This window comes from Tauraco erythrolophus, chromosome 2 (assembly GCF_009769465.1).
Source record: "Tauraco erythrolophus isolate bTauEry1 chromosome 2, bTauEry1.pri, whole genome shotgun sequence".
Lineage (NCBI taxonomy): Eukaryota > Metazoa > Chordata > Aves > Musophagiformes > Musophagidae > Tauraco > Tauraco erythrolophus.
Window position 1 is genome coordinate 10,419,285 of NC_141466.1, and position 26,266 is coordinate 10,445,550.

At 41.2% G+C, this 26,266-nt stretch overlaps 1 protein-coding gene across 1 annotated transcript in view; it reads left to right on the forward strand.

The window, feature by feature from the left end:
- Positions 1–26,266, forward strand: part of PTPRK (protein tyrosine phosphatase receptor type K) — a 439,897-nt gene that overhangs the window by 220,826 nt on the left and 192,805 nt on the right. The window contains exon 6 of the mRNA XM_086631964.1: positions 1,539–1,713. Coding sequence (XP_086488090.1) covers positions 1,539–1,713 — 175 coding nt within the window. The remainder of the gene's footprint in view (positions 1–1,538; positions 1,714–26,266) is intronic.

Sequence of the window (26,266 nt, forward strand, 5' to 3'; positions counted from 1 at the left end):
GAGTCACGCTGATAAACGTGCTGTCGATAAAGGTGATGGTGTGGTCTTTGTAGTGGAATACCAGCGACTGAAAGAGCCTGAAATTTGCCAGGTTTGGTATAAATGAATGTTTTCACCCAAGACTTGCAGTGAAGCATGGGATGGGTGCTTTAACTGCTGCAAAAAAGATGGCAGAAGCTAAAATTCATCTGTTTAAACATATTAATAGTTAAATTGAATACTTGTTACAGTGAGCTTGCAGCAGCGCCGAACCCCTGGCTCATCTGTCGCAAAACTGTTTCGAGAGTGACTAACCCGTGCTAGGATCACAAAGAGTAGGTGTAAAACAAAGTGTTTGAGTATTATGAGTTACTCCTGCCTGTGACAGGAGGCTGGCTGATACACACATTCAGCATTAACTCATTTCCCTTTTCTCCCCTTTCTATTTTTGCCACAGACTTTTGGGTTATTAAATCCTGTGGCACAGCAGTACCGCTCCTTGTGTTAGACAGAAAGCTCTGAGTTTAAGACCTCAATGAAGTTTCTCATTCCAGGGGTTGATTAGAGCTAAAAATGTCAGTGGAGGTCATGTTTTGCTACGTATCGAGCAGAGCAGGCAATGCAGTTAAAATGAAATTATGATGTCTTTCTGGTGTCTGAGCAAAGCTGAGTGCTCAGAAGCTGCTGTATCCTGGTCAGGGAATAACGTGGGGTTGATCGGTAGGAGAGAGCAGGGACATCGTTTGTTCACTTGGTGCATGTTTCTGTTGGGCTTTTTTTAATGGTAACTTTTGTTGGAAGGTCCGTTCTTTGAGTAAAATTGAGCATTTAATATGAATGGGAATAAGGAAAAGGGACACAAAAGAGTACAAACTGTTTCTGCTTTACTGACCTCTCACTCTGCCCTGCAGCTCCAGACAGATTAAAATTTTCAGTGATTTGTGATGGTTACGTGGTCTTCAAACTCCTTCCTTTAAATAAGATATGCGTTATTCCTCTTTTAGCAGCTTCCTTCCCTCCCCTTTTTATTTCAGCTGGCTTTAGGTAAATAGATGGTGCTTAGTATAATGAAGGTACAATTTTAGAAGAACTTGAATTTGGGCAGATAGAAGTGAATATTAAAAAGGATACCTTGACTGTTTGCTGAAAAAGAGCTGTTGAAAACCCATGAAATGTCTCAATGCCAGGTTTGTTTAAATATTTCTTACAATGCACCTAGTGTATCTGTTATAATTTTATTTAAAGTTGAATGAATTTTGTTAGGAGTACAACTGCTACTGCTGGGCTTTCCTGTGGTTCTGGCTATGAAGCAATGGGAGTTGAGTATGTCATGGTCGTGTTTCGTGGCAGTGTGAAAGCCTGATGGTGCATTTCACCCTCAAGCTTGATTCTGAAATGCTTTTGGGTACTACTTGTCTCTTGGTGGGACCTCAGCACTGCGTGGTTCTACCGTGGAAATGAAGCATGGGCTGGTTTTGTGTACTCTCTCTATGATGATTGTGATAAATGTCCTCTGTATTCTTACAAGATAACTCTGCCTTGGTTTCTCTTATTTTCAGAGGAGAAATGGGGAAGACATTCCAGTTGCTCAGACTAAAAATATAAATCACAGAAGATTTGCTGCTACCTTTAAGTTGCAAGAGGTGACAAAAACTGACCAGGATTTATACCGCTGTGTAACTCAGTCAGAGAGAGGTTCAGGAGTGTCAAATTTCGCTCAACTTATTGTTCGAGGTAAAGTTTTAATTGCTTTCATTTTATCCATTTAAATGCTCTTAATACCTGTGCTTTCTACTTAAACCTTTTATTTAGCTTACAGGTGCCTTGATCTGAAATGATCATACAAACGTAGCCTTATGAAGCTTCTGAAATTGTCATAAAATGAAAGACTGGTTTACAAAACTTCTTACAATTGCTTTCCATAGAATGCATCTGTGTAAAAACCCTCATCCTGCAACGTGTGTAACATGCCTGTATGCTATTTGTTGAACTTAAGGTGAAAACTGCTTGACTTTTCATAAATACTTTTTCATGTGTGAGAGGATACACTGTAGGGCATTCCTTTTTAAAACCTGTTACGTGAGCAGACTGGTAGTACAGCAAATAGTAGTACATTGTTCTGTTACCTGGGAGGCAGGTATATAAAAATAGTTGTAAACTTTCACCTACCCAAGGACTGAGAGCATTATGGAGATGTTCCATGATGATTTCCAACCTCTGAAGTAGGAGGAAGAAGATGAAAAAACTTACTTCTTTTCTACTTCAGATACTTTTTTTGTTGCAATTCAGTCAGAAGCCTGCTGGAGTACAGCCATAGCTTGTGTGTGGTGATGTCGGATTGGTGATTTATTTATGCATTTTGTATTCTGGAAGCATGTCATCTGACTGGCAAAGGATACGATTGAATATAGGAGCTCGCTTTTTGCTTCCAAAACTCACTCGCTGTTTGGCCTGGGACAAGCTATGAAGTGTCTCTCCTTGTCTAATTATGTCGCCTGCAAAATTGCCCATTTCACTCTTAGCTGTGATGAAGCTTAACGTTTTTGAAGTGAAAAAAGCAGTGAACAAAGTCTGCCTGTGACGCTGCTGCCCGGTGCGGGGGCTGTTTTGGGCAGGTAAGCGCAGGGGTCGGGCACACGATGGGCTCTCGCTTGACTTGTTGGTCCAGCAATCAAGATGTTGGATCAGTTGGCATCTGGGAGTTGGCCACTGCGTCTGGAGCTCAGACAGGGAAAGGAAGCTTCTTCTCAGCTTGTAGAAATAAAAGCAGCATAGGAAATGCTCTAAGATATTTGGTATCTGGCATTTGCTGGCAGAGGTCTTTTCCCTGGGAGACCAGTTGATTGAGGTCAACTAGGTTTTGTACCTTCTATATAACATCAGTAAAAATGAGCTTTGCTAACTATATGAGGATTTAGACAATATGTTAACAGCTTTTTTTGTTCTGTAAATGTACATTTCATCTAGCGAAGTGCACAACGATCTTCATCCTAATACAATGAAATTAGTCCTGTTAGAGCAGGAAACAGACTTTCTCTTTTGTTGTTAGAAAAGCAGGGCAAATGGATGTATTTATCCAATAAATGAAATTTTCTACTTTTTTTTTCTATTGTAGCAGAGCAATAAAATGGTGTTTAAACCATTATTTATCTCAGAAAATGAAGTAATGATATCAAACTTCACAGTACTCTCTTTTTCAATGCAGCATATTGTTCTGCTGAGAAGCTTACATCATTTAATAGGTAATACCATCTTTACCACTTGAAACATAAACTTAATATCTAGCTGTATATATAATAGCTACATGGGTTTCATATTTTAAGGTTAATTTTACTTTGTGTGCTTTTTGCATTGACGGCCCAAGAATTTTAGGAGTTTTTATATATATTTTTTTAAAAAAGAAAAGAAAAATAAAAGAAGAATAATATTCTAAAAAATTTTTGTCTACTTGACATCATGATAGAGAACAAAGACTTATGTTTTATAGTAGGATATATTGCCTACTGTTGTATTTGAAAAGCAATATACAGTAATATATTTTCTTGTTTGTCTGGATAACCACTAAATAAATCTTGTTAGCCAAAAAAGCATACCCTTAGGGATCAGCTACCCTGGTGTTAAAACTGTACTGAAAATTAACCATAATGACAGGTCCTATATCTCAGTGGCACTTTAAAGCTGACATCCTGCTACATGGATACAAAAGATGATAATTTTAAAGGAAATTTTTGGGCCACTGATACGAATTGCCTTTAATAAGAGCTGGCATAGTATTGCCCATTGTCAAAGATGACCCAGGGGGAAGAGTTTATTAGTGCGTTTCCTTCTAAACTGGAAGTGACAGGGCATGCTTGAGGCCTTTTTGTTGCTGTTTGTAACAAATGAAAATTTCACTGCAGAATTCTCATGCTGAAGAGTATTGATCTGTGTGTTCTCACAGCCAGAGGAGGGGAAAAAAACGATGAAACACAATTTACTTTGTCATGGCTTCAGTATTGCTTCCAGATCATTTTGAGTAATGATAAGGTCTTCGGTTTGTAGAAGCCAAACTTTATTGACAACAGTGGTTATTAGAGAGCGAGGGATGAGGAACAGGAGTTGTTGCCCAATAACTCAAAACCTGGGAGTTTAGGTACATGGCTGAGATCCTTACATATTCCACATCTGTACAGTGATGCCATGATATGGGTGTCAAGGCAACTGGCAGTTTTCTGATGGGCAGCCCAGAAGTTCATCTTCGTAATGAACATTTCCAGTTATATAATGTACATCACATAGAAACATCATTATTTCATTTTGAGCATTAACAGAAGAATTACTTCCAGTGGAATTCTAAACTTTATTTCGAATGTAGTTACCTAGAAGGGATGGTATACATTTAAAGACCCTGAAAGGAATAACTCAATTACTCTGATTAATTTTTTTAAAGAAAAATCAGACTATGGTAGGATTCGTGATTTACTTATGACATTTTACCAAAAGTCAATGATTTGATGTCTCACCTTTACTTAGAGATGGTCTTCAGCTTCCAGCTCAGTGGCTGTGTTGTATTGATTTTTTTTTTTTTTTTTTTGCATGGTTTCTATGGCATTACTGTCATTCTCGGATACATGCAGAAGGAGCTCTCCCTTTCCCCTTCCTTTTACAGGAAATTTGGTGCTGTCATTACTGTTAGTTGACTTCTCCTTCTGAATAGGTCCGTCTGAGTAATTGTGTATTTATATTTTTCCTTTGTGGCTGGTAAATTGGCAGTTTCTGGGAAGGTAGTTTCTTGAAGTCTTCAGGGTTGTCTGCACTGGAACTTGAGGAAGATGATGGGAGGAACAATAGCTGTGATATGTAAATAAGAGTGAGCAAGAAGACGCTGCCAGTTTCTTTGTTTTTACTTGTTTCTTACTTGCTTTTGAGAACAAGTGTATCATGCTCTCAAAGTCTAGCGACTCCTTTTGCTGCTTAACATGGAATTGTAGAAATTAAGTGCCCCAAAACATCACCTGTGCCCTGGCTTATGTGTGTACTTGATACATACAGTTGTGTAGGCTTTCCAAGTTCCAGTACCAAAGGTACTGATTTTCAGTCAGTAAAGAACTTGGCCCTGTAACCAGTTCTTGTACTGTGTCAGAGTTCTTAAAAAAACTACTGGAATATTCAACTGAAGTTGGCAACATTTATCAGAAAAAGTGATCTTGTGCATCAAGAAATGAGGTAGTTTTCATTACAGCAGTTGTGATCAACTTCTTGGTTGACCTGGCGTGTTAAAAGCAGCTGTCAGGAGGAAATGAAGCTGATGTTGCATTCTTATGTAGTTTATTAGCAAAACTTTGTAAAATAATCCAATTTTAGTTTATGCCTGTGTGGAACGTCTTATGCTCAGGCAGTCCTGCAGGGGCCATGAATAAAATCACCATTTTCTTTGGCTGTGGTATACCTGGAAGATCCACATGAATGATAAGTCTTTAATTTTCCTTATTTTCACAAAACAGCAGTTTATTGCTCCAATTGTAAAAAAAAAATAAATAAAAAAATTACACTTCATGTAAAGTGTTTGTATGCTTTCCCAAGTTTATTTTCCCTTTAAAGTAGCTACATGTTGTTAGCAGACTAATTGTACAAAATGTAATGTTATGCTATTAAATATTGCACCATCAGCAGGGAATGCGCTGCTTTTTATGTAGTGGATAAAGAAAATGTAAACTAGTGTTAAAGACAGGGGAAAAAAATAAGGGAAAAAATCCTCAAAACGTATGAACCGACGGTAATGTTTGTTAATAATCTGCAAATAGCTCTACCATATGTCTGGTTCGACTGATAAGTTTTGAAGTTTTATTTGAGTCATAAATTACAACAAATTTTTATGGTTTTACTAGGTGAATATAGTTTTTCCTTTTAACATTTCTTCATCCAACCCAAACAGCTCTTCTATGGTGGGGTCAAAGCAAGGAGTGACCTACACCTTGATTTATAGTTCCAATATGGAATTGTTTTCATGTCCCTGGTAAATCCAACTTAGCAACAGAAAAGAAAAGAAAGGCAGTTTTCCACCATGTTTTCCTGTATTGTCTTCTAACAGTTCTTCCAGAAGTCACAAGTTCTGGTAAACTGACCCATTTGTATGAGTTTATAAATACGAAAGACACTATTTTGTTTCTTGTATTTACTTTGATGGGGCAAGTAGTCTCTCCTCTATGTCACTAGATTCAAGTTTTGGTGGGGTTTGTAATGATGTTCTTTTTTTTCCATCACTGCACTTAGTTTGCCATCAGGAACAGTTCTTATTATGTAAATCTGTCTGGCAGTGGTATTTCTGCCTATCTTGTCTGAAATGCCTTTAGGGATTTTGTATAGGAAAACCAGCAATTTGGCTGGTCCACAGTGATGCCAGAACACTTTGAAGATGAAGCTTGCCCCTGGAAAACACTTCTGATAGGAGCAATATTTTTTTGTTTTGTCTTAAAAGAAAACTCTTAAGTATTTCCATTTGAGGAAGTTGTGGATCGAAATTTACTTTCCAAATTTCACTATTACTTGTTTTGTCTGGGAAAAAAAAAAAAAAAGTGAAATCTTTGGACTTTCTTCAGATGCGTAAACTCAGTTTTGCTACCTCGTTTATTTGTTCAGTATAGCAGACTTAAAAATATGCCAAGGAGAGCAGTAGGTGACAAATAGAAGTAAATGCATCAGGTAGTCTTAATATATACCCCCTGCTTGCAAATGGCCTCTTTCTGTACCAATTTGCAAAATGACCCAAATCTCTCTCCTCTAGTATAAGGTTCTCTGATGAACAGCAGATTTTTTTGCACCTCTGGTCATGCCACCCATCATCATAAATGTGTGAGAAATCAGATTTATTGGTGAATATTTTGTAATACGTTCAGAAATTCAGTCTCCAGGAGACATAGTGATATGTAATAGAGTTTTGAGGTGTGTCTTCAGGTGTGTGTTTCTCTGAATTCACTGAATTTCAGAGCAGAGGAGAAACTGGGGAGAGAGATTCTACAGTCCAAGAATTTGAAATCTGTGGTCTTCACATTGTTATCTTGGCTAAGTGCCCCTTTGAGCCATTGCCAGACTTTTGTAGGAGTATGCAAACAGTGTACTGGTGACTCGTAAGACCCTTGTGGCTGCTATGCTTGGTTCATAAGATGCATTCCTGGAGTACAGATATCAATACTGTTACTCTTTTGGACCCTCAGCCCGCCTTCAGAACTACTTTATGTTCCAAATTTTCCCATTAGCTGAAGCCTAATTCTCTCATGGTTGTATCCCTGTAGGAAAAGCAGGTGACAATGTCTTAGTGACTTTGCAGCAGTTGGAAAAATAGTGATTTTGTGAAGTTTTTCTAAGCCTCACTAATAAAACACAAGCTGTATTTTTGGTATATACTTAGGTGTAAGTATCCCTCGGAGAGTGCAGGATCCAATTAACTTGATCTTTTTATGGCATGCTTTGGTTTTAATTTCTCTATGATATTAAAATCTTAAGCAGGTTTAACATGGAAATCTTCCTATTTTCAGTCCTCTGTTTCTTACAGCAGGTAAAGAGGGCCTGTCACCCTTAAGTCAAATCCTGCCTCCTTTACATCAGAAGAATGAAACAAGAAAATAGGGAAATACTGCAGTAAGTCTATATGTTCATAATTAATAAACTGAGCGAAATAGGAGTCCCGAGCTCTTCATGTATGCACCACACCAGAAAGAGTAGCAGCCTCACTTTCTCCTCAGTCAACTCTTCTGTGTGAGTAACTCTGCTCGTCTCGTTTGCTAAGGCAGCATTTGTCTCTGGTTTATGTAATTAATAGGTGCATTGCTCATTTTCTTTAGAAAACGCTTTTCCTGGAGAAGCAGGAGAAATAGTTTTGACTGGATTTGTAAAAGGAGCCAAAGAGACTTAAAAGAAATGCAGAGTATTTGGAATAGGCTCAATTTCATCATTCTGTGTTGGGCAATCTTGGCTGCAGGGTTACATTTGAAATGACAGAATCAGAGAATGGTTCAGGTTGGAAAGGACATCTGGAGGTCATCTGGTTGCTCAAGCAGAACCACCTAGAGCTGGTTGCCCAGGACTGTGTCCCAACAGCTTCTGAATGTTTCCGAGGATGGAGACTCCACACAACCTCCCTGGGCAACCTGTGCCAGTGCTTCATCACCTTCACAATAAAAAAGCCTTTTCTGATCTTCAGGCAACCCATGTTTCTGTTTGTGCCCATTGCCTCTGATCGTGTCTGTAGGCACCACTGAAAAGAGCCTGGTTCTGTCCTCTTTACACCCTCCTATCACATTGATGAGATCCCTTCTGAGCCTTCTATTCTCCAGACTGACCGCTCCCAGCTCTCTCAGCTTTTCCTCATAGGGGAGATGATACAGTCCCTTCACCATCTTCGAATGTCCCCTAATTGGACACTCTCCAGTATGTCCATGTCTGTTTTGTACTTGGGAGCTCAGCACAGGACCCAGCACTTCAGGTGTGCCCTCATCAGTGCCGGGTAGAAAGATCACCTCCATCAACCTGCTGGCAATACGTCAACTAATACAGCCCAGGATATCATTATCTGTTTTTTTATTTTTTTGCTGCCACGGGCACATTTCTGGCTCATGTCCAACATGGTGTCCACCAGGACTCCCAGGTCTCTTTCTACCAAGCTGCTTTCCAGCTGAGTGGCCCCCAGCTGGTGCGTGGGGTTGTTCCTCCACAGGTGCAGGACTTTGCACTTACCCTTACTGAACTTTGAGGATCTTGTCAACCCATTCGTCCAGCCTGTTGAGGTCTCTCTGGATGGCAGCATGACCCTCCGATATTATCAGCCACTCCTGCCAGTTTGGTGTCATCAGCAGACTTGATGAGGGTACTCTCTGCCCCGTCATCCAGATGATTAATGGACATTTAAACATAAAATGCTACAATGCAGTCAGTTTAATTGTTTACTTTTTTTCAAGAGAGGAGAAGGTGCTTTCATTTTGAAGTTTTTTCATGTGTATGTGATTTTTTTAAATATGTGTGTTACTATCACTGAAAGTAAAACCCTTGTATTTATGACAGACGTTAGTCTCCTGTTTGTTGTGAGTGACTCTGCTTAGCCGATTGCTTCTTTGCAGTGTTGGCTTAGTTTGGATGGAGAGTGTTTCTATCTCCTTATAATCCTCTTGAAGTCTTTTTAATGTGAACTGTTGCTTTGTTGTAGTTCTGTGATTTGTTCTTCAGGAAGATCTGAAACATGTAAGGAAAAGCGCACGTTTTGCTTTTATCTCATAAGACGTGAGTTTTGTACTGCTCGATATAGTCTAAATTAATATTCTCATTAGGCAAAAGCTAGCCTTTTCAGTGCTGATATGCATCGTCTTACTGTATTCCCTGAACTTTAAGGTGATTGATCTGGACCAGAGCAAAAGCCAAAGTCCTGTAGCCCCATATCCTGCCTGTGGCTGGGCTCAGTAACTGGTATTTGGGGCAGAGTATCAGAGAACAACAGATGTGGAGGTGTCACTTGCTGGCATAGGATTTCACCTTCCCAGGGATCTGTGGTTCAGGCATCTTTTAAGTAAGGGGCAATACCCTCTCAGCTTGGACCTTAGTTTCTCATTCAGGGAGAAGATTTGTGAGCGTAAAGCAGAGGGGCGAAGTACAGAGGCAAAGAGACAATACTCCTCATCTTAACTTGTTTCTTTCTGCTTGAAAGTATACTGTTTGCTCTACACATGAAGCCACAGGGCCTGTCAAGAGTTTATCAGATACTAACAAAATACAAAATTATTGGCTACATCAAAGAAGCGACCATGCAAGGTGATTGGGCTGATACGAGGTGAACTTCTTCTATCTTTATTTTTATTAGATCCTCTCCTAACCAGTCAAACTCGATCCTGTTATCACTCACAGGTAGGAATAGATAATGTATAATCTCTTGTGTCAAAGCATAGATTTACAACCTCTGCAGATTTTCGCAAAAGTTCTAAATATCTTTATGCAAGGATCATAGTTAACTTAAAAGTCACCGATTAAAAAATAACAACGCAAGAACCAAACTAGATTCATGGTTACCTAATTAACTACTTTGGTGCAAGGGACATTGTCTATTTACGGTTTTCATTGCCTGGTGTATACTTTTTCCCAACATCTGTGGTGGATGCTGATGCTGTGTGGCACTTCGGTTTCTGAGTCCAAGCAGCCAGCCATTGCTGTTGTGTTTCCTGCAAGGCTTCATCCCACCTGTATGGAGAGCATATGGAATAGCAAACCCTGTGGAAGTCCTTTTATCTTCTCTCTCTTCTCAATGGAAATTGTGATGAGGGAATTCTCTTCCCACAGCCTCTGGATGGAAACCAACAGGATAAAGGAAGAAGGAAGAGGAAGGCTAGGGATGCTGGTAATTAGGCAGATCGATGTTTATGTGGCTATTTTTATTTCTTTCTGAGCATTGCTTTTGTATATCTGAAGCTGATACGTTTTTAGGCTTCTGATCACTTTTAGAACTACAAATAGTTTTTCTTGTGTCTTTCCTGATTATTAGGTGCGACACTTACTTTGTGTGTCATCAGGTGCGACATTATTTTATGTCCAGGAATGAACATGTAGCGGGCCTGACTTGGATACTCCCTTAGGGAGGCACTTGCTTCAAGTGGAGCCTTATCTATGAGCCACAGTCTCTTCAGGGTTATACCTGCTATGGCATAGACTTATCCACAGCCACCAGTGCCTCGAGGTGTGCCTTCTCCAGTGCGGACTTATCCTTAGGCCACCATCCACTCAGAGGTTTACCTGTTGTGGCACACACATAACCATGGCCACAGACGCTTTGAGGTGTACCTGCTATGGTGCGGAGTTATCCACAGGTCACAGTCCCTCCGACTTGAGTTCACATTGGAGTTCCAGCCTGTCCAGTACAGCAACACAGAAACAGCAGCGATGCCCTGGCCATCTACCAGCCCAAGCACATGGCCATTGCTGTTATCAAAATGTTCCCAGGCACAGCAGAGTAAGATGATAAGCAGTACAGCAAGTAACAAAAGCAGTAACCAGCCACTAACGAGCACTAGAGTAATATAGAGTAAGGCAAGCAAGCCCCATGGCAAGCACAGGAGCCTGTCAGTTAGTAGCTAAATAACAGCTATAAATTCAATCTAGCACATTCCAATCAAATCTGTTGTTATCTCGAACCCTTCGAGCCCCATGTTAGGTGCCAAAAAGGATTGTTGTGGTTTAACCCCAGCCAGCAACTAAGCACCAGACAGCTGCTCACTCACTCACCTTGGTGGGATGGGGGAGAAAATCAGAAGATTGAAAGTGAGAAAACTCACGGGCTGAGATAAAGACAGTTTAATAGGTAAAGCAAAAGCCGTTCACACAAGCAAAGCAAAACAAGGAATTCCTCCACTACTGTTCATGGGCAGGCAGGTGTTCAGCCATCCCCAGGAAAGCAGGGCTCCGTCACATGTAACTGTTACTTGGGAAGACAAACACCATCACTCCAAACGTCCTCCCCCTTCTTTCTTCTTCCCCAGCATTATATGCTGAGCATGACATGGTATGGAGTATCCCTTTGGTCAGTTGGGGTCAGCTGTCCCAGCTGTGTCCCCTCCCAGCTCCTTGTGCACGCCCAGCCTACTTGCTGGTGGAGTGGTGTGAGAAGAGAAGAGCCCTTGACTCTGGGTAAGCACTGCTCAGCAGTAACTAAAACATCCCTGTGTTATCAACACTTTTCAGCACAAATCCAAAACACAGCCCCATACCAGCTACTATGAACAAAACTAACTGTATCCCAGCCAAAACCAGCACACTGTCCCATGCCCCTAGCCACACACAGTCCCTCTTCTCCTTCTCTTGGCTCTAGGGCTGTGTCGCTTCCATGGACTGGTTCAACAAACAAAATGAGCATTGAGCTGCTGCCTCTCTGCTTGGCTGGGACACCTCTGCTGTACTGGGAAGTGCCATCAGCTTGCCGGAGCTGGCCCAAGGGCTAGGAGTCCAGAGCGGAAAGGAAGGCAAGAGAAGAGCCCTCCCCTACCTGTGAGGCAATGGGCTGCTACTTTTTCTTGTTGAGTCTTGTGGAGATCTCCCTGTGATTTGGCAGTAAAATAAATACAGTTGTAGAGTCAATCAAAATCAGTGGAAGCCTCTAATGAGAAGTAGTGACCTGGGATGAGCTTGGCCACGCAGCTCACAGTTGCAGCGCCATTAGCTCTGTGCCAGCAGGCTCAGCGCCAACTTTAGGTAACGTTCCTCTGGGGTTTCTGCCTCTGTGGCAGACCAGGTATTATCAGCCTCCTTACAGGTGATGTAAGCTGAGCATCACCTGCTCTGCCTAATGCAGCAAAGCCAAGATATGATGCAGCTTCCCTCAGCCCAGTTCAAAATTGCATTGCCAGTGATACCACAGGTGTGGCATTAATGGTTGATGGCGTGAGCATGGTCTCACTATTTAAATGTTGTCCTGTACTTCTGTCAGTTTCTCATGTGCCTCCGTATTGAGGAAGAACAGGTGAATTCATACAACAAATAAAGCATTTGGGAAGTTATAATGTGACCACTCTGAATCGTGGGATCTCTGTTTGCCTTTAGACTTGATGGGAGGCAGTGCAAAGGAAAGAAAGAGGCAAGGAAAAAGCTATTGGCAGGTGTCACTTCAGGGAGGAAATAAGGGAGTTTCTTTGTTGTATCTGTGTTTTATCCAAGTACAACGACATGAAGATCATTTGCAGTAACAGGATTTTTCTCATCTTAATTAGAGATATCTCCAGCCTGCCCCACCACATCAGTGCTGTATTTCACTTGGATAATTCTCCTTCCAGTGTCTGGTCTGTCTCTACATTTATTTAAATCAAATGCTTCGTTTGAATATTGCAGCTCAGGATGGTCTGTCTCAGTTTAAATGCCATTGATGTTAGCAGGGAGGTTAAGAAAATATTTACTTAAGGGTAGACAAAGTTCCCTTACCTGCCATCATTTTCCAGTTTGGGGGAGGGGAAAACCCCTCTAGGTTTGACATCTCTGTGTGTTGTGCAGGGTTGTTAAAAAGTGTGCCGATGAGTAGATGCATGGTAATGATGAAAAGGAGTGCATTTGGAATTCAACATAGACGGCAGAAAATGCAGGATGTCAGAGAAGCCATATATTAAAGGGAATTTGAATTGGAAACTGAATCCCAACCTGCCACTGGGGGCATTTTGATCATTTTGATTTATTAAACTTTTATAACGGCATTCAGATGAGGCTGAATTAAAACGCTTAGTCTTGGGTGGTTTATGGTACACAAGTCATCACGCTAGTGAAGTCTTGCCATGATCAATGTGGAGTTAATCTAAGTTTCTTTCTGAATGCGGGTGCACCTGTGTGCTTTAGTATGTATTTAAAAATCTAATAGTGTTCTAATACTGAATCACTTAACAAAAATACAAAGTGAAGCCACCCCTGACATTAATTTTCAGCTGCATTTGAGTGAATCTTGCTATTAAATTGTAGATGAACTGCAGGAACACAAACTGCGTATATATTCCTATACCAGTTTTATATATTGATAAATATACATGTGTTATAAAATAGCTGGCTATGGAAATACAGCAACATTTCCTTGGAAATGGGTCATATGCCGAAAGGCATAAGAAGACACTTGCATTGTGGTACAGTTGTGACCATCTCCTGGCTTCAGCAGCCGTAGGTAGTCTTACTGAGCACCGTCTCTGCGATATAAAGAAATCAATTGCTGTTGGAGTGGCACTGCAGGTTACAGGCATTACAGGTTTGCACTCAGTTTTGCAGCAGGGAAGATGATACTTAGCTGCAAATGGGGAACGATGCAAAAGATGGATGAGACAGAGTTCAAGGAGCAGTAATGTGAGGGTCCAGCACTAGCATTCCAAGCCTGTCTTGGAGACGTGATGGATGGTTCAGTGGCAAGGAGCAGTAATACCAGATGATGAGAGATTCATCTCCAGATCTTGAGCCTACTGCATGCTGTCTACCTGTTGGTGTTCTAGTGGCATAATGATTCCTGATGTGTTATGAAGAGCTAAATTACTGCACTTAAGCAACTAAACTGGTATGTTGAATTTAGTAACCCAGATTTCTTGGCAGCTGCTAGAAAAGCAAGTAGCATATCAAACGCTCCTGCACATTGTAAATTTAATTACCTCATATTTATGCATAGTACTTGTTGACAGGATCTTGTAAGCTGTGCTAATATGGGAGGTAATTTGTTACCTCCAGAAATCACTTTCCATGTGCCTTCTGATCATTATCATGAAACATGAAAAATGATCTAGCCCATGAGGTGTAAATGAAAATGAAATGGATAATTGGATTCTATGTCTAAATTGTGGCTGGAATAGTTGTTGCAATTATAATGGAATTTATCTCATAAAAATATGCTTTGCAATGTACTAGTGACCTTTAATCATCTTGGTTGGGGAGTTATTTGAGGATAATTTTAAAGAGATTACAAAAAGTTTACTCAGAATAGTTTGGATAGAAGTTTTTTTCTTTCCTAAAGAGTTTTAAATATTTGTCTGTTTAATAATTCATATTGCAGGATTATCCTGCAGTGTTAACTGCTGGAAGATAGTATATTTGCAGAATTATATAGAAAATGGTGAGAAACATATCTGCCTCTCCTGAAGAAGAGAGAAGCTTAGCTACGTGCAGAAAGGAACATTTCTTCCTGCAGAGATGCTGTGTTGAATTTGGATGTGCTGGTTTGCTAGAGAGCTTGTCATTGAGACTGACATGGAACTGCAAACAGGCATGTCTTGGAGGAGATTTAAGGAGTGTTATAAGGAAAATGAAAGTGTTTATCTCCCCTGTTCCCCAGGTATGTGCATCTTGTTAATGGCAGAGTTTGTCCTCTCCCTCCTCAGAAGAAGGATGACACTGTTGTGTTGGGACTGAAGTTTGACTTTTCAGCTCTTCCCTAAACTTTCTGTGGTTTTTTTTTTTGTTGTTGTTTTCTGGTTTTGTTTTTAAACTGTTTTGTGTCCAGGGCTTCCTCTGTAACATTTCATATAGCTCATGTCTCTTTTCCTTAGCCATTGATCTTTTAAAACCTGTGGCGTATCTTGTTGCTGCCAAACATTTTGAGTTTGCCGTCCCAGTTGATGTCTGTACATGGTAATAAGTGCCTTTTTTTTTTTTTTTTTTCTTTCTGGATTCCTTACTAGTAAATGAAAGAGAAAATTTCCACTAATGAGCTCTGGACTAAATAGAGAACAAACCTCAGTGAAGAGTGTTAGAAAAAAGCAGAAGTACCTCCTTAGGAATAAAAAATTGCATACAATAGACATGTTAGAAACCTTAGAGCCTAATAAAAGTGATTAGGAGGGTCGGTAGGGAAGACTGTGTGGTCAACTTACATGCATTCCCTTCATCCTGCAAGAAAGGAAGATTTAAGTACCGAATATGTTCTTAACCAATGTGACGCGAAAGGCTTAGACTTTGCATGGGTGTTGGTTGGTTCAGGTCTTACAAAGCAGGATTGACTTGTGATGAGGAGTCGTAGTATTGTTAAGAATGATAGTCTTCTCGCAAATTTAAGTTCTTAATTTGAATAAATAAATAACAGTAAAAATATTTCAGTCAATTTGGTTTCTCTTTAGATTTTCCCCAAATAAATGGATTATAACTTAACTGCATCTAAGCTTTTTTTTGAAATTACCAAGCATCTTAAGATAATTTCTGTAACATAGTGGAATATTTTACTCAAATTTTTGAATATTTATATTAGCTTTTTGCTCCTTGTGTATGTTTTGTGGTAGATCCCATAAACCATGTGGAATTGTACATGTTTGTAGGCATGAGGTAGAATGCTACAAAGTGTCAATGTCATTCATGGTTTTTGTAAAGCTGTCTACAGACCATCTTATTCATTTCCCAAGAAAATCAAGATTAGTGTATTATATTGATTATCTGATCTATTCCACTAGCTAATAAGGATTAAATCTCATTAAACAAAAACTGATGTGTGTTTTTTTTTTTTTTTACTTAAAGTTGCAGTTTACATTTTATGTGAAAATGTGTTTTATTCTTATATTGACATCTTCATGGTAACATAAGTTGTTTTTTTTTAACAGCTGGAGATATAAAGATTACTGCTTTTGAAGGGAGACAGGAGTAAGCCAAATGCTTTTCTTTGGCTTAAAAATTGAGATTGCAGTCTCATGATTTTTAATGCTTTCTTTGAACTTCACTCTGACTTTGAAATGTGTTGACAGCAGGTGGAAATGTCTTGACTAATGATTTATTATTTGGCTTTCCACTTCTCTTGGACTGGATGACTTGCATGTCCCAGAGAAAACAAGATACAGTCAGTGTGATCAAGCTTGTGATCTGCGGGTTGCACCACCAGGCCATGGGAATATTTTTCCCCTTCTGTTTATTGAGGATAGAAAGGAGCGGCTGTCGGCAGTTTAGGGAGCACTGCTTCATATTGGCAGCCATGTACTTCCGGGGTACAGTAGTAGGGTGGGAGTGTTTTATATGTGGGGTTGTGGCACAGTTCTTCCTTTGGATATAAGCAACATAGCATTTGGTCACCGTAGTGAACTGAAGAAGGCAAGAGATCTCTTGTGTTCCTGCAGTGGAAGGCTTGGGTCGTCCTACAGTATACAATTTGCCTCTTGAAAACCAGCCGGAAACATCCCGTAGTATTTCTGTGTCTTTTTACCTCTTTCTAATTTAGTCCATCCCTGCCCCAGGGCAATGGGAAAGGCATGAGTTCAGAATATAGGGAGGAGAAAAGCAGCAACTCTGCAAATCACCATCTTTTGCCTTCAAACCAGCTCCTTCTGATTTTTATGATGTCTGAAGACAAAGGAGTGAGGGAAGCCAGCACAATTTTTCCAAGTATTGTAATGACTGAAGCAGCAAGTCCTGCTCAGTGCTTGAACGAGTTAAAGCAACTTGGATGAAATCAATTGAATTCAGCATTTTGAGAGTGGATAAGCCAGAACCCTTGTCTGTGATGTTTTTCTCCGTTTTGCTTTTACTGAAGTGAAACATGGCATGTTGTTCCGAGAAGCTGGTAAAGGAAACAATTGTGGCGAAAAATGAAAATTCGCTGCAAACTTGAAATCAGTATTTCTGCAAAGATACTTTTCTTCCAGTTGTTCCAGGAGCAGCTTTAGCCTACTGTTTGAAGCAAGAGGCTCAAATCTTAGTCCTGTGATGACTGCGAGCTCACTGACTGCTGCCAGCAAAGTCCCACTTGCTATCCTCTCAAACCAGGCTGTTTGCCCTACGTTCCCACCCAAGAAAGTACAACAGAATCTGCTTTGCTACTAATTCTCGTTTGGCCTCCCATTAAGGCAGCAGTGAGAGCATGCGCTTCTCCTCTCCGGTTCTGCCGGAGAGGGACTTATCTCACCTGTTTTCTCGCGCCTCTTGACTCCTTGAGTTGGCCGTCCTTCAGCAAATTAGTGAAGTGATGTGGCACATGCTCACAAGGTGCTATTAATTCCCTTCTCTGCTAGTTCTGACAAGTACGGCATGCTGCAATCCTCACTTTTGCCGCTGCCTTCTCTCTAATTTTTTTTCCCCCCAATTTTGCACCAAATAGATCCTCTGTTGGACTTCCTACAATGTGATTTAACTTGGCCATCTTTTGTGCCCTGCCTGCTGGTTGCTGCTTTTATCAGTGGAGCAGAGAAAATGCTGTCAGGGTGAATGCGCCAATAAATGACAACAGAGTAATTGAAAGGTGGTTAAAAAGTCTATTTTACTAGAAACAGTAGCTCCTTTTCCAAAAGGTTTTGTAAAGGCAATATAATTGGACACTTGAAGAAAAAGATTGGACTATGCCAACAGTCTGGCTGGTTGCAGACATTTTAAGATATATTTTGAGTTTAGACTTACAGACTTTTCTTCTTTTCTGAGATTTGTCTTTGTTTTATGTGAGAACTGGCCCCCACCTTTTCATTTTTTCTTTTTACTGCTTCAGTTCTTTACCTCAACTGTTTCTTAATGCTATTTCAGGAATCTGTTTGACCTTCCTCTTGCATGTTTCATTCAACATGGCTGCTTAAAGAAACATTTCACAAGTTTTATTTTTCCTGGGAACACCTGCAGTAGTTGACCTCTAAGTATGTGGACTTTGCAACAGAAAGAATTGTGCCCCTGTGACACTACTCTTACCCTCGTTATCAGTGACATTTTCACAATTAGAAACAAAGTGATCCTCCTGTTTTAATTCCAGTTGTTTCAGGAGCAGCTTTAGCCTATTATTTGAATAATATAAAAGGTTAAAGAATTGATTGAGAGAGCACAGGTTAGCTTTTTATTCAGGTCGAGCTAAATGGCTGTTTCAAGAAGTTCATCAAGCAACTTTCTGGAGTTGCAGACAGACAAGAGTGCTTTAATTCACGTTTTGTTTTGATCAATTTTTTTTGCCCTTTATGCAAAACGAAACCAAACCCCAAAATAGGAATTTAATGATATGCCAGTGCATCCACACTGGAACAAAGAATTTGTTAAAAATGTATAATGAAAGGAGAAGAATGTTCTTGTTTTAAAGCTGAGCATTTTGTTCAGCTGCTATAGCTTACATTAAAAAAGAGAGAAGGGGTGGAAAGTGTGTGCCAAACAGTACATGGTATGTGCAAACCATCAACTTATTATGGAGACTGTCCCCTAAGACATTTGCACCATTAGGACATCTGATAATTAAGATGAACTATATTTCAGCAAGACGACGGCCTTCTGGCCAACTGACTAAGCAGATGCCAAGTGGAAGCAAATGAAACTAAGTTGAGCTCTCAGGCAATTAACAGAAATTAATGGGCCAGGTACCTACAATCTGTTTCCTGCGGATGTCAGTTCGGTGTCCTTGCACTTCCTGCACTTCCAGCTCTGCTCACTTTCAGGAATTTGGCACCTGAGGTTTCCTTATTGAAATTTGCTGGGATTGTTTGGCAGAATTCATGGGATTCCTGTGGGGGATTAAGAATTTCACAGGGTTCTGGAATTTTAAGCGATTGTGAGGGAATCATTGAAGCTATCCTTTGATGGCAAGGATCCTGTTTTGACTTTAGCGTTGGGGTACAGAGGAGGCCTTCCAGAGGGACCTGCAATTAGTAAAGAGCTGATGCCTATCAGTCACTGTTTGGTCTAGTTTCAACCTGATTTATGAAAGATGCATCTCCATAATGCCGTAATTAATGAAGCTTCCTAATCTGTGAAGTAATTTTTTTGCGTGTTCTGTTTTTGACTGATTCTATGCCTCATGGACAGGTTCAGATATCAATTATTTGTTCATTTATTTATTTGTTGGACCCTTCCTGGAATATATATGTAGTCATGGGCAAGAACTGTGTATGTGCATCAGTGTCTAATGTTACAGCAGAAGCATCAAAAGGCATGGTCCTTCTCTTTTCCTTCTCCCACTCTGCTATTCCTGCTGCTTTTCCACCAGAACCATACTTGTCTCCCTCTGCAGTGAGCGGACTGGGGAGCTAAACTATGAAAAAAACAGACAGTGTAGAAAGAAGTAGGTATTTTTGTCAGGATAGTTTTCTAACAGTAGAACCACTGGTCTGGAAAAGATAGAAAGAGGTGGTAGTTCACTCCCCACAACGGTGGTTGGTTTAGGTTGGCTTAGCTATAATGTGAAACCACATCCTCAGTCTGCTTTGCAAGTGGATTACACTACACTGCAAAAATCTTTGTGCCTACAGGGAAATATGATGTGGAATGGTTCCTGAGATAAAAACTGTTGGTTTGGTTTTTCTTCTGTAATAGCTTCCTTGTATGAACATGCCTTAGAGGAGTTGATACAACAGAAGGGGGCTGACAGGAGATACTAGTATGTTCCCTAAAGCCCACATTATCTTGTCATAGTAGAGGAGATAACCGGATACCAGAATGATGGGCCTTAATCTAGTAGCACTGAATAGAGAATCCTGCAGTAAATCCTGTAGGGATGTGATAAAAAAACTCCCGTCTATAGTCAGGCCCACCGATTACTACCCTCTTCTTATTTTCCAAGTTGGTATGGATGACATTAGGAAAAGAAACATCCGGACTATTAAGAAGGATCTCAGGGTTTTGGGAAGAATGTTGAAGGGATCGGGGGCCCAAGTAATATTCTCTTCTATCATACCGACTCTGGGACATGACACGGGATGGAAAACAAAGATCGAGGATTTAAATAATTGGCTACAAAAGTGGTGAGAGGAAAACAACCTAGGCTTCTTTAACCACGGGCTGACCTTAATGCCAGATCTTCTGTCTAGGGATGGGGCGGGTTTGTCTCCACAGGGGAAAAGGCTGCTTGTTACAGAACTAGCTGGGATCATCAACAGGGCTTTAAACTAGATGTGAAGGGGGTGGGGGGTATTGTCAGACATAGAGGATTAACAGCTGAGGACGGCCCTCCATTGTCTGATGAAAGGAGTGTAGGCAGGTGCCTTCGGCCTGCTGCCTCAGTGATAGTAGGGGGTGATATGTGTAGTCAGGAGCTACACACAAGTTGCCTAGAGGTAAAAGAAAATCCCAAAAAAACAGCTCCGGTAATAAAACTTCCCCCCCTAGGGGTGCAGTGGGATCAAAAGCCCAACTTACGTGCTTCTATACGAACGCACGCAGTATGGGCAATAAACAAGAGGAACTGGAAGCTCTTGTTATCCGGGGAAACTATGACATAGTTGCCATCACTGAAACATGGTGGGATGACTCGTATAACTGGAGCGCTACCATGGATGGCTACAAGCTCTTCAGGAGGGATAGGAGAGGTAGGAGGGGTGGTGGGGTTGCCCTGTATGTAAGGGAAGGTCTAAACTGTTTGGAGTTAAATGTTGGGGATGACTTGGTAGAATGTCTGTGGGTGAAAATCAAAGGGGGGCCTATGAAGGCGGATATTGTAGTGGGAATCTGCTACAGGCCACCCTATCAGGACAGTGAGACTGATGAGCTATTCTTTAAACAACTGGGGGAAGTCTCGCGCTCACTAGCCCTTGTCCTTATGGGTGACTTTAACCTACCTGATGTCTGTTGGAAGTATAACATGGCAGTCAGGAAGCAGTCTAGGCGGTTCCTGCAGAGTGTGGAGGACAACTTCCTATCACAACTGGTCAGTGAACCGACTAGAGAAAGTGCTCCCTTAGACCTGCTGTTTGTGAACAGAGAAGGTCTTGTGGGAGATGTGAAGGTTGGAGGACGCCTGGGGCATAGTGACCACGAGATAATAGAATTCTCAATTCTAGGGGAAGTTAGGAGGGGGAACACTAAAACGGCCAAGCTGGACTTTGGGCGAGCTGACTTTGGGTTGTTTAGAAGTCTGGTTAACAAAGTCCAATGGGAGACAGCTCTCAAGGGTAAGGGGGCGCAGGAGGGATGGTTACTATTCAAAAAGGAAATTCTGGAGGCACAGGAGCGAGCTGTCCCTGTGTGCCGGAAGTCGAGCCGCCGGGGTAGAAAACCAGCTTGGATGACAAAGGAGATTTGGGAACATCTCAAAAGAAAAAGGGATGTCTATAAGTCTTGGAAGAATGGGCAGGCATCCAGGAATCAATACAGGGAGGAAGTTAGGGCATGTAGGGAGATAATCAGGGGGGCAAAAGCCCAATTGGAACTTAGACTAGCCTGCTCCGTAAGGGACAACAAAAAGTCTTTCTATAAATATATTAATAACAAAAGGAGGGCTAAAGATCACCTCCAGCCCCTACTGGACTCAGGGGGTACGTTAGTCACTAGGGATGAGGACAAGGCTGAGGTCCTTAATGCCTTCTTTGCCTCAGTCTTTAATAATAAGGTCAGCAGTTCCCAGGTGAGCTGGCCTTCGGTGTCTGAGTGCAGGGAGGGAGAGCAAATCGAAGCTCCTGTGATCCAAGAGGAACGGGTCAAGGATCTGCTCCTTCGGCTGGATGCCCACAAGTCTATGGGGCCTGATGGTATCCACCCGAGAGTCCTGAGAGAGCTGGCGGATGTCATTGCCAAACCCCTGTCCATTATCTTTGGACAGTCTTGGCTCACTGGGGAAGTTCCGCTGGACTGGAGGCTGGTGGACGTTACCCCCATTTACAAAAAAGGGCGGAAGGAGGATCCGGGGAACTACAGGCCTGTCAGCTTGACCTTGGTGACGGGCAAAGTCATGGAACAGGTTATCTTGAGTGCTATTAATGAGCACATACAGGTTAACCGGGTGATCAGGCCCAGTCAACATGGGTTTATGAAAGGCAGGTCTTGCCAATCAAACCTGATCACCTTCTATGACAGGGTGACTCGCCTGGTTGACGAGGGAAGGGCTGTGGATGTAGTTTTCCTTGACCTCAGTAAAGCCTTTGATACAGTCTCTCATAATGTTCTGGTTGAGAAACTGATAACTGCTGGCCTGGATAGGCACACCCTCCTTTGGGTTAAAAACTGGCTGGATGGCCGGGCCCAAAGAGTGGTGGTAAATGGGGCTAAATCTGTCTGGAGGCCGGTCACCAGTGGGGTTCCCCAGGGCTCAGTGCTGGGTCCAGTTCTGTTTAACATCTTTATCAATGACCTGGATGAGGGGACTGAATGTACCCTCATTAAATTTGCGGACGACACCAAGCTGGGAGGCTGTGTCGATCTGCTCGAGGGTAGGGAGGCCCTTCAGAGGGATTTGAACAGACTGTTGGGCTGAGGCCAATGGCATGAGCTTTAATAAGGCCAAGTGCAGAGTCCTTCACTTGGGGTATAAAAACCCCAAGCATCGCTATAGGCTCAGGGAAGAGTGGCTAGAGAGCTGCCTGGCGGAGAAGGACCTGGGGGTGTTGGTTGACTACCAGCTTGATATGAGCCAGCAGTGTGCCCAGGTGGCCAAAAAGGCCAATGGGATACTGGCGTGTATCAAGAATAGTGTGACCAGCAGGAACAGGGAAGTGATCCTGCCCCTGTACTCGGCACTGGTGAGGCCGCAGCTGGAATATTGTGTCCAGTTTTGGGCCCCTCGCTTTAAGAGAGATATTGAGCTCCTGGAGCGAGTCCAAAGAAGGGCGACTAAACTGGTGAAGGGGCTGGAAAATAAAACTTATGAGGAGCGACTGAGGGAGTTGGGGCTGTTTAGCCTGGAGAAGAGGAGGCTGAGGGGAGACCTGATTACAGCCTACAAATACTTGAGAAGAGATAGTGGGGAGGTTGAGGAAGGGCTCTTTACATTAGTGATGGGTGATAGAACAAGAGGAAATGGGCATAAGCTTAGTCAGGGGAGATTCAGGTTGGATGTTAGGAAGTATTTCTTCTCTGAAAGGGTTGTCAGCCACTGGAATAGGCTGCCCAGGGAGGTGGTTGAGTCCCCATCCCTGGATGTGTTTAAGAATAGGGTGGATGATCTACTTGAGGATATGGTTTAATGGGGATTAGGGATGGTTGGACTCGATGATCTCTAAGGTCTTTTCCAACCTAGAAATCTATGAATCTATGAATCTATGAATAAACCTCATCTTGGGATTGTTAAGAAAAAGGGATTGTTAAGAAAAAGAGCAGTTGGACTTGATATGGAAGAGGAGGTAATCTACCAAAAAAAAAGTGAAGGAAAGTAAGTAAAATGTCTCTCTTAAACTGAATGCCCAATTCAATTCAAGTTCAGAATGCTAATCAGGACATTTAAATATGTAAATAAAATAATGCTTGGGGAGACTTTTCTGCAATATCCCAATGAAGAAAGCTAATATGATTCGTATAGATACAAGTGCGGAAAAGCAAACATAACCGTGTAGTTGTTGTAGTAGTCAATGAGTAATAAAATAGATAGCTATACACACATCGCTGCACTACTATAAAGTGTATTTGAACTTTGCACCCACAATAAACCCTGAAAAAGAAAAAAAGTGGGGAAAAAAATGCACTCTTGTCAAATGATTTTTTGACTCTAAATTAAAAATATTCTTCTACTGATTGTGATTTTAGAAGTAATTCAAGTTGCTCAAAAAGATATTTAAAAGGGGGGAGACAACCAGAGAGCTTGGTTCAGATGTTCTTAATTCAGAGAAGAGAGAAAGCAATACAGTAGTATATCGAAGAGCAAAGGATTATGAACGTGGATGAGATAAGGGCCAGACTAAAGACACTTAACTGGAATTACAGGGTGGGTTTTTTTTACACTCAGTTAATATATGGTGTAAGTGACAGGGCACGAACAGGAACTTTTTATTAAATAAATTGAGAAAAATTAGACAACATATCAAAGAGAAAATATCTGGGTCGCTTTAGTGTTTTCAAAGGGTACTTTCAGCTTCAGCGATGTTACTGGCCCCCTTTCATTACACATTTTTTCTTTTATGTGTTGTAGAGAAAGAAATGATAAATAATTCAGGCCAAGGAAAGAATAAACACCACAGGGTTAGAATACTTACCAGTGGGGGAACTGTTTATACTGACTGTGAAACAAAGGCAGACAGCAGGGCAAAACATTTTGCCTTGGCAGGAGAGGCTGTGTAGACAAGTGGTAATTTTATCTTCTTTTAAGGTATTTAACAACTGTAAGTCCCAGTAATACTCGTGGATTGGCCTGCAGCGAGAGGAAGAGTTAAAGGAGTTCAAGCAAGCTGTTTTGCTTGCGGACTTTGTTTACCTTCTCTGTTTATTTTTACCCATATTTCAAAGGGATGATGGGGTGTGAGTAAGTTTTTCATAAGATATTATGTACGTGGGATGACTTAGTGCAGGTACAACGTAATTATGCTTCTCTTACTACATCTGTATTTTGTTAACTATTCAGGGATGTAAATCAATGGAGAATTAATCTCTTTATTCAGTTGGTTAGCTAATACCGCTTTAGCTCTGCAAAGTAGGTTTTGTTTTAAAACCAAGTTTTCCATTCAAGCATTAGGAAAAAAGAAACTTGATCATTTATAATAAATTGGGAAAGAAATGTGACCATGCAGCCATGTGCCATTCATACCCTGAAAAGAAGAGGTGAGTTGAGCATTTATAGTTTTATGCAGAGGGCACTCACCTAGAATGGTTTGAAGCCCATATTCGTGTCTCTTCGTCCAACATTCAATCAGTAACTTGACCTCCTCTGGCTTTTTCTTCTGAAGAATGTGACAGCAACTTAAGAAAACGCTGCTACCTGGCAAAAACTCTACTTATTTTAGTATGTAAACATAGGGAAAGATGCAGGAATGGGAGAGACACACAGTGATACACTCCCTTCATGTGACATCGTAGCATCTAGCACTCTACAGCTTAAGATTTATCAAACCAGAGACTATGTCAACATATTTGTGTGCAATATCTTTGATGACCAATCTATGAATTTGTCAAATTGTTTTTGAACTTGTGTTTTTGGCCATCATCCTGCGGTAATGAATTCCCACAGTTGAGTTAGAGAAGAAAGTACTTCCCTTCTGAAGCTGCAGGCTACTCTTTTTTAAAAAATTGTTATGCGCTGTCATTTTTTCACTGCAAGAAATTGCAGAATTCATTCCATTTTAGTCTTTCTCATGCCACTTGTCATTTCATAAGCATCTAGCATGTGTTCCTTCAATCATCATTCTTTCCTGTTGAATAATCCAGACTTATTTCATATTTCTACACACGGAAGTTGTCCTACGTCTTTGGTAACATCTCTTTCACCTTTTCTATGTCTTGTCCCCTAGCCCATCCAACAGGAGATATGAAGACCAGATCTATATCTTTTATTTCAGATGAGAGAACATTCTGAGTTTACACAGTAGCACAGGAGATTATACTTGCTTTTGTGTTCTGTTCCTGATAATCACTGATCTCTTATCTGACTTTTTGCCTTAATTGAGGTGATATGGTCATGAAATTCCCCACAGAGATTTTATTCCTGTCTGATTGTACCGATTTAGAGTCCGTATAAGGGATTCCTCCCCTCCTATGCACTGCTTTGCATTTATCAGCTTTGACTTTATTTGCCGTTTTATTTCTGAATTTTTTAGTATCTTAAAGAAAAGAAGATAAGCTGGATGCATCATTCACAAAATACTACCACCGCAGATAGAAATATTGCTGCACTAATTGGCGCTACGACTGAAACACGTGTGTTCTTCTTGGCCTTCTAGGTAGACTTACGAATTAATGAATGCGTTGCAGAAAATGGTTCAGCTTCAAAACAGGGGATGTAGAGCCTCTTCTGAGAATCCCTGAGCCTGTAGGTTCAGGCACTGTCCTGGGAAATGGAAAGTCTCTGCTCAAATCCTTGCTCCAGTTCAGTCAGACAAGAGAGATGGATGTGCCGCTTCTTATGCTGAGAGATTGAATTATCCACTTCTCTGTAGACACAATCCTGAACTACCTTCTGAATGCCCCATGTTGTTATCTAACGCTCCACCTGCAACTAGGCTTGTCCTTTTGGGAATGCTAATGTAAATGTTTTTTA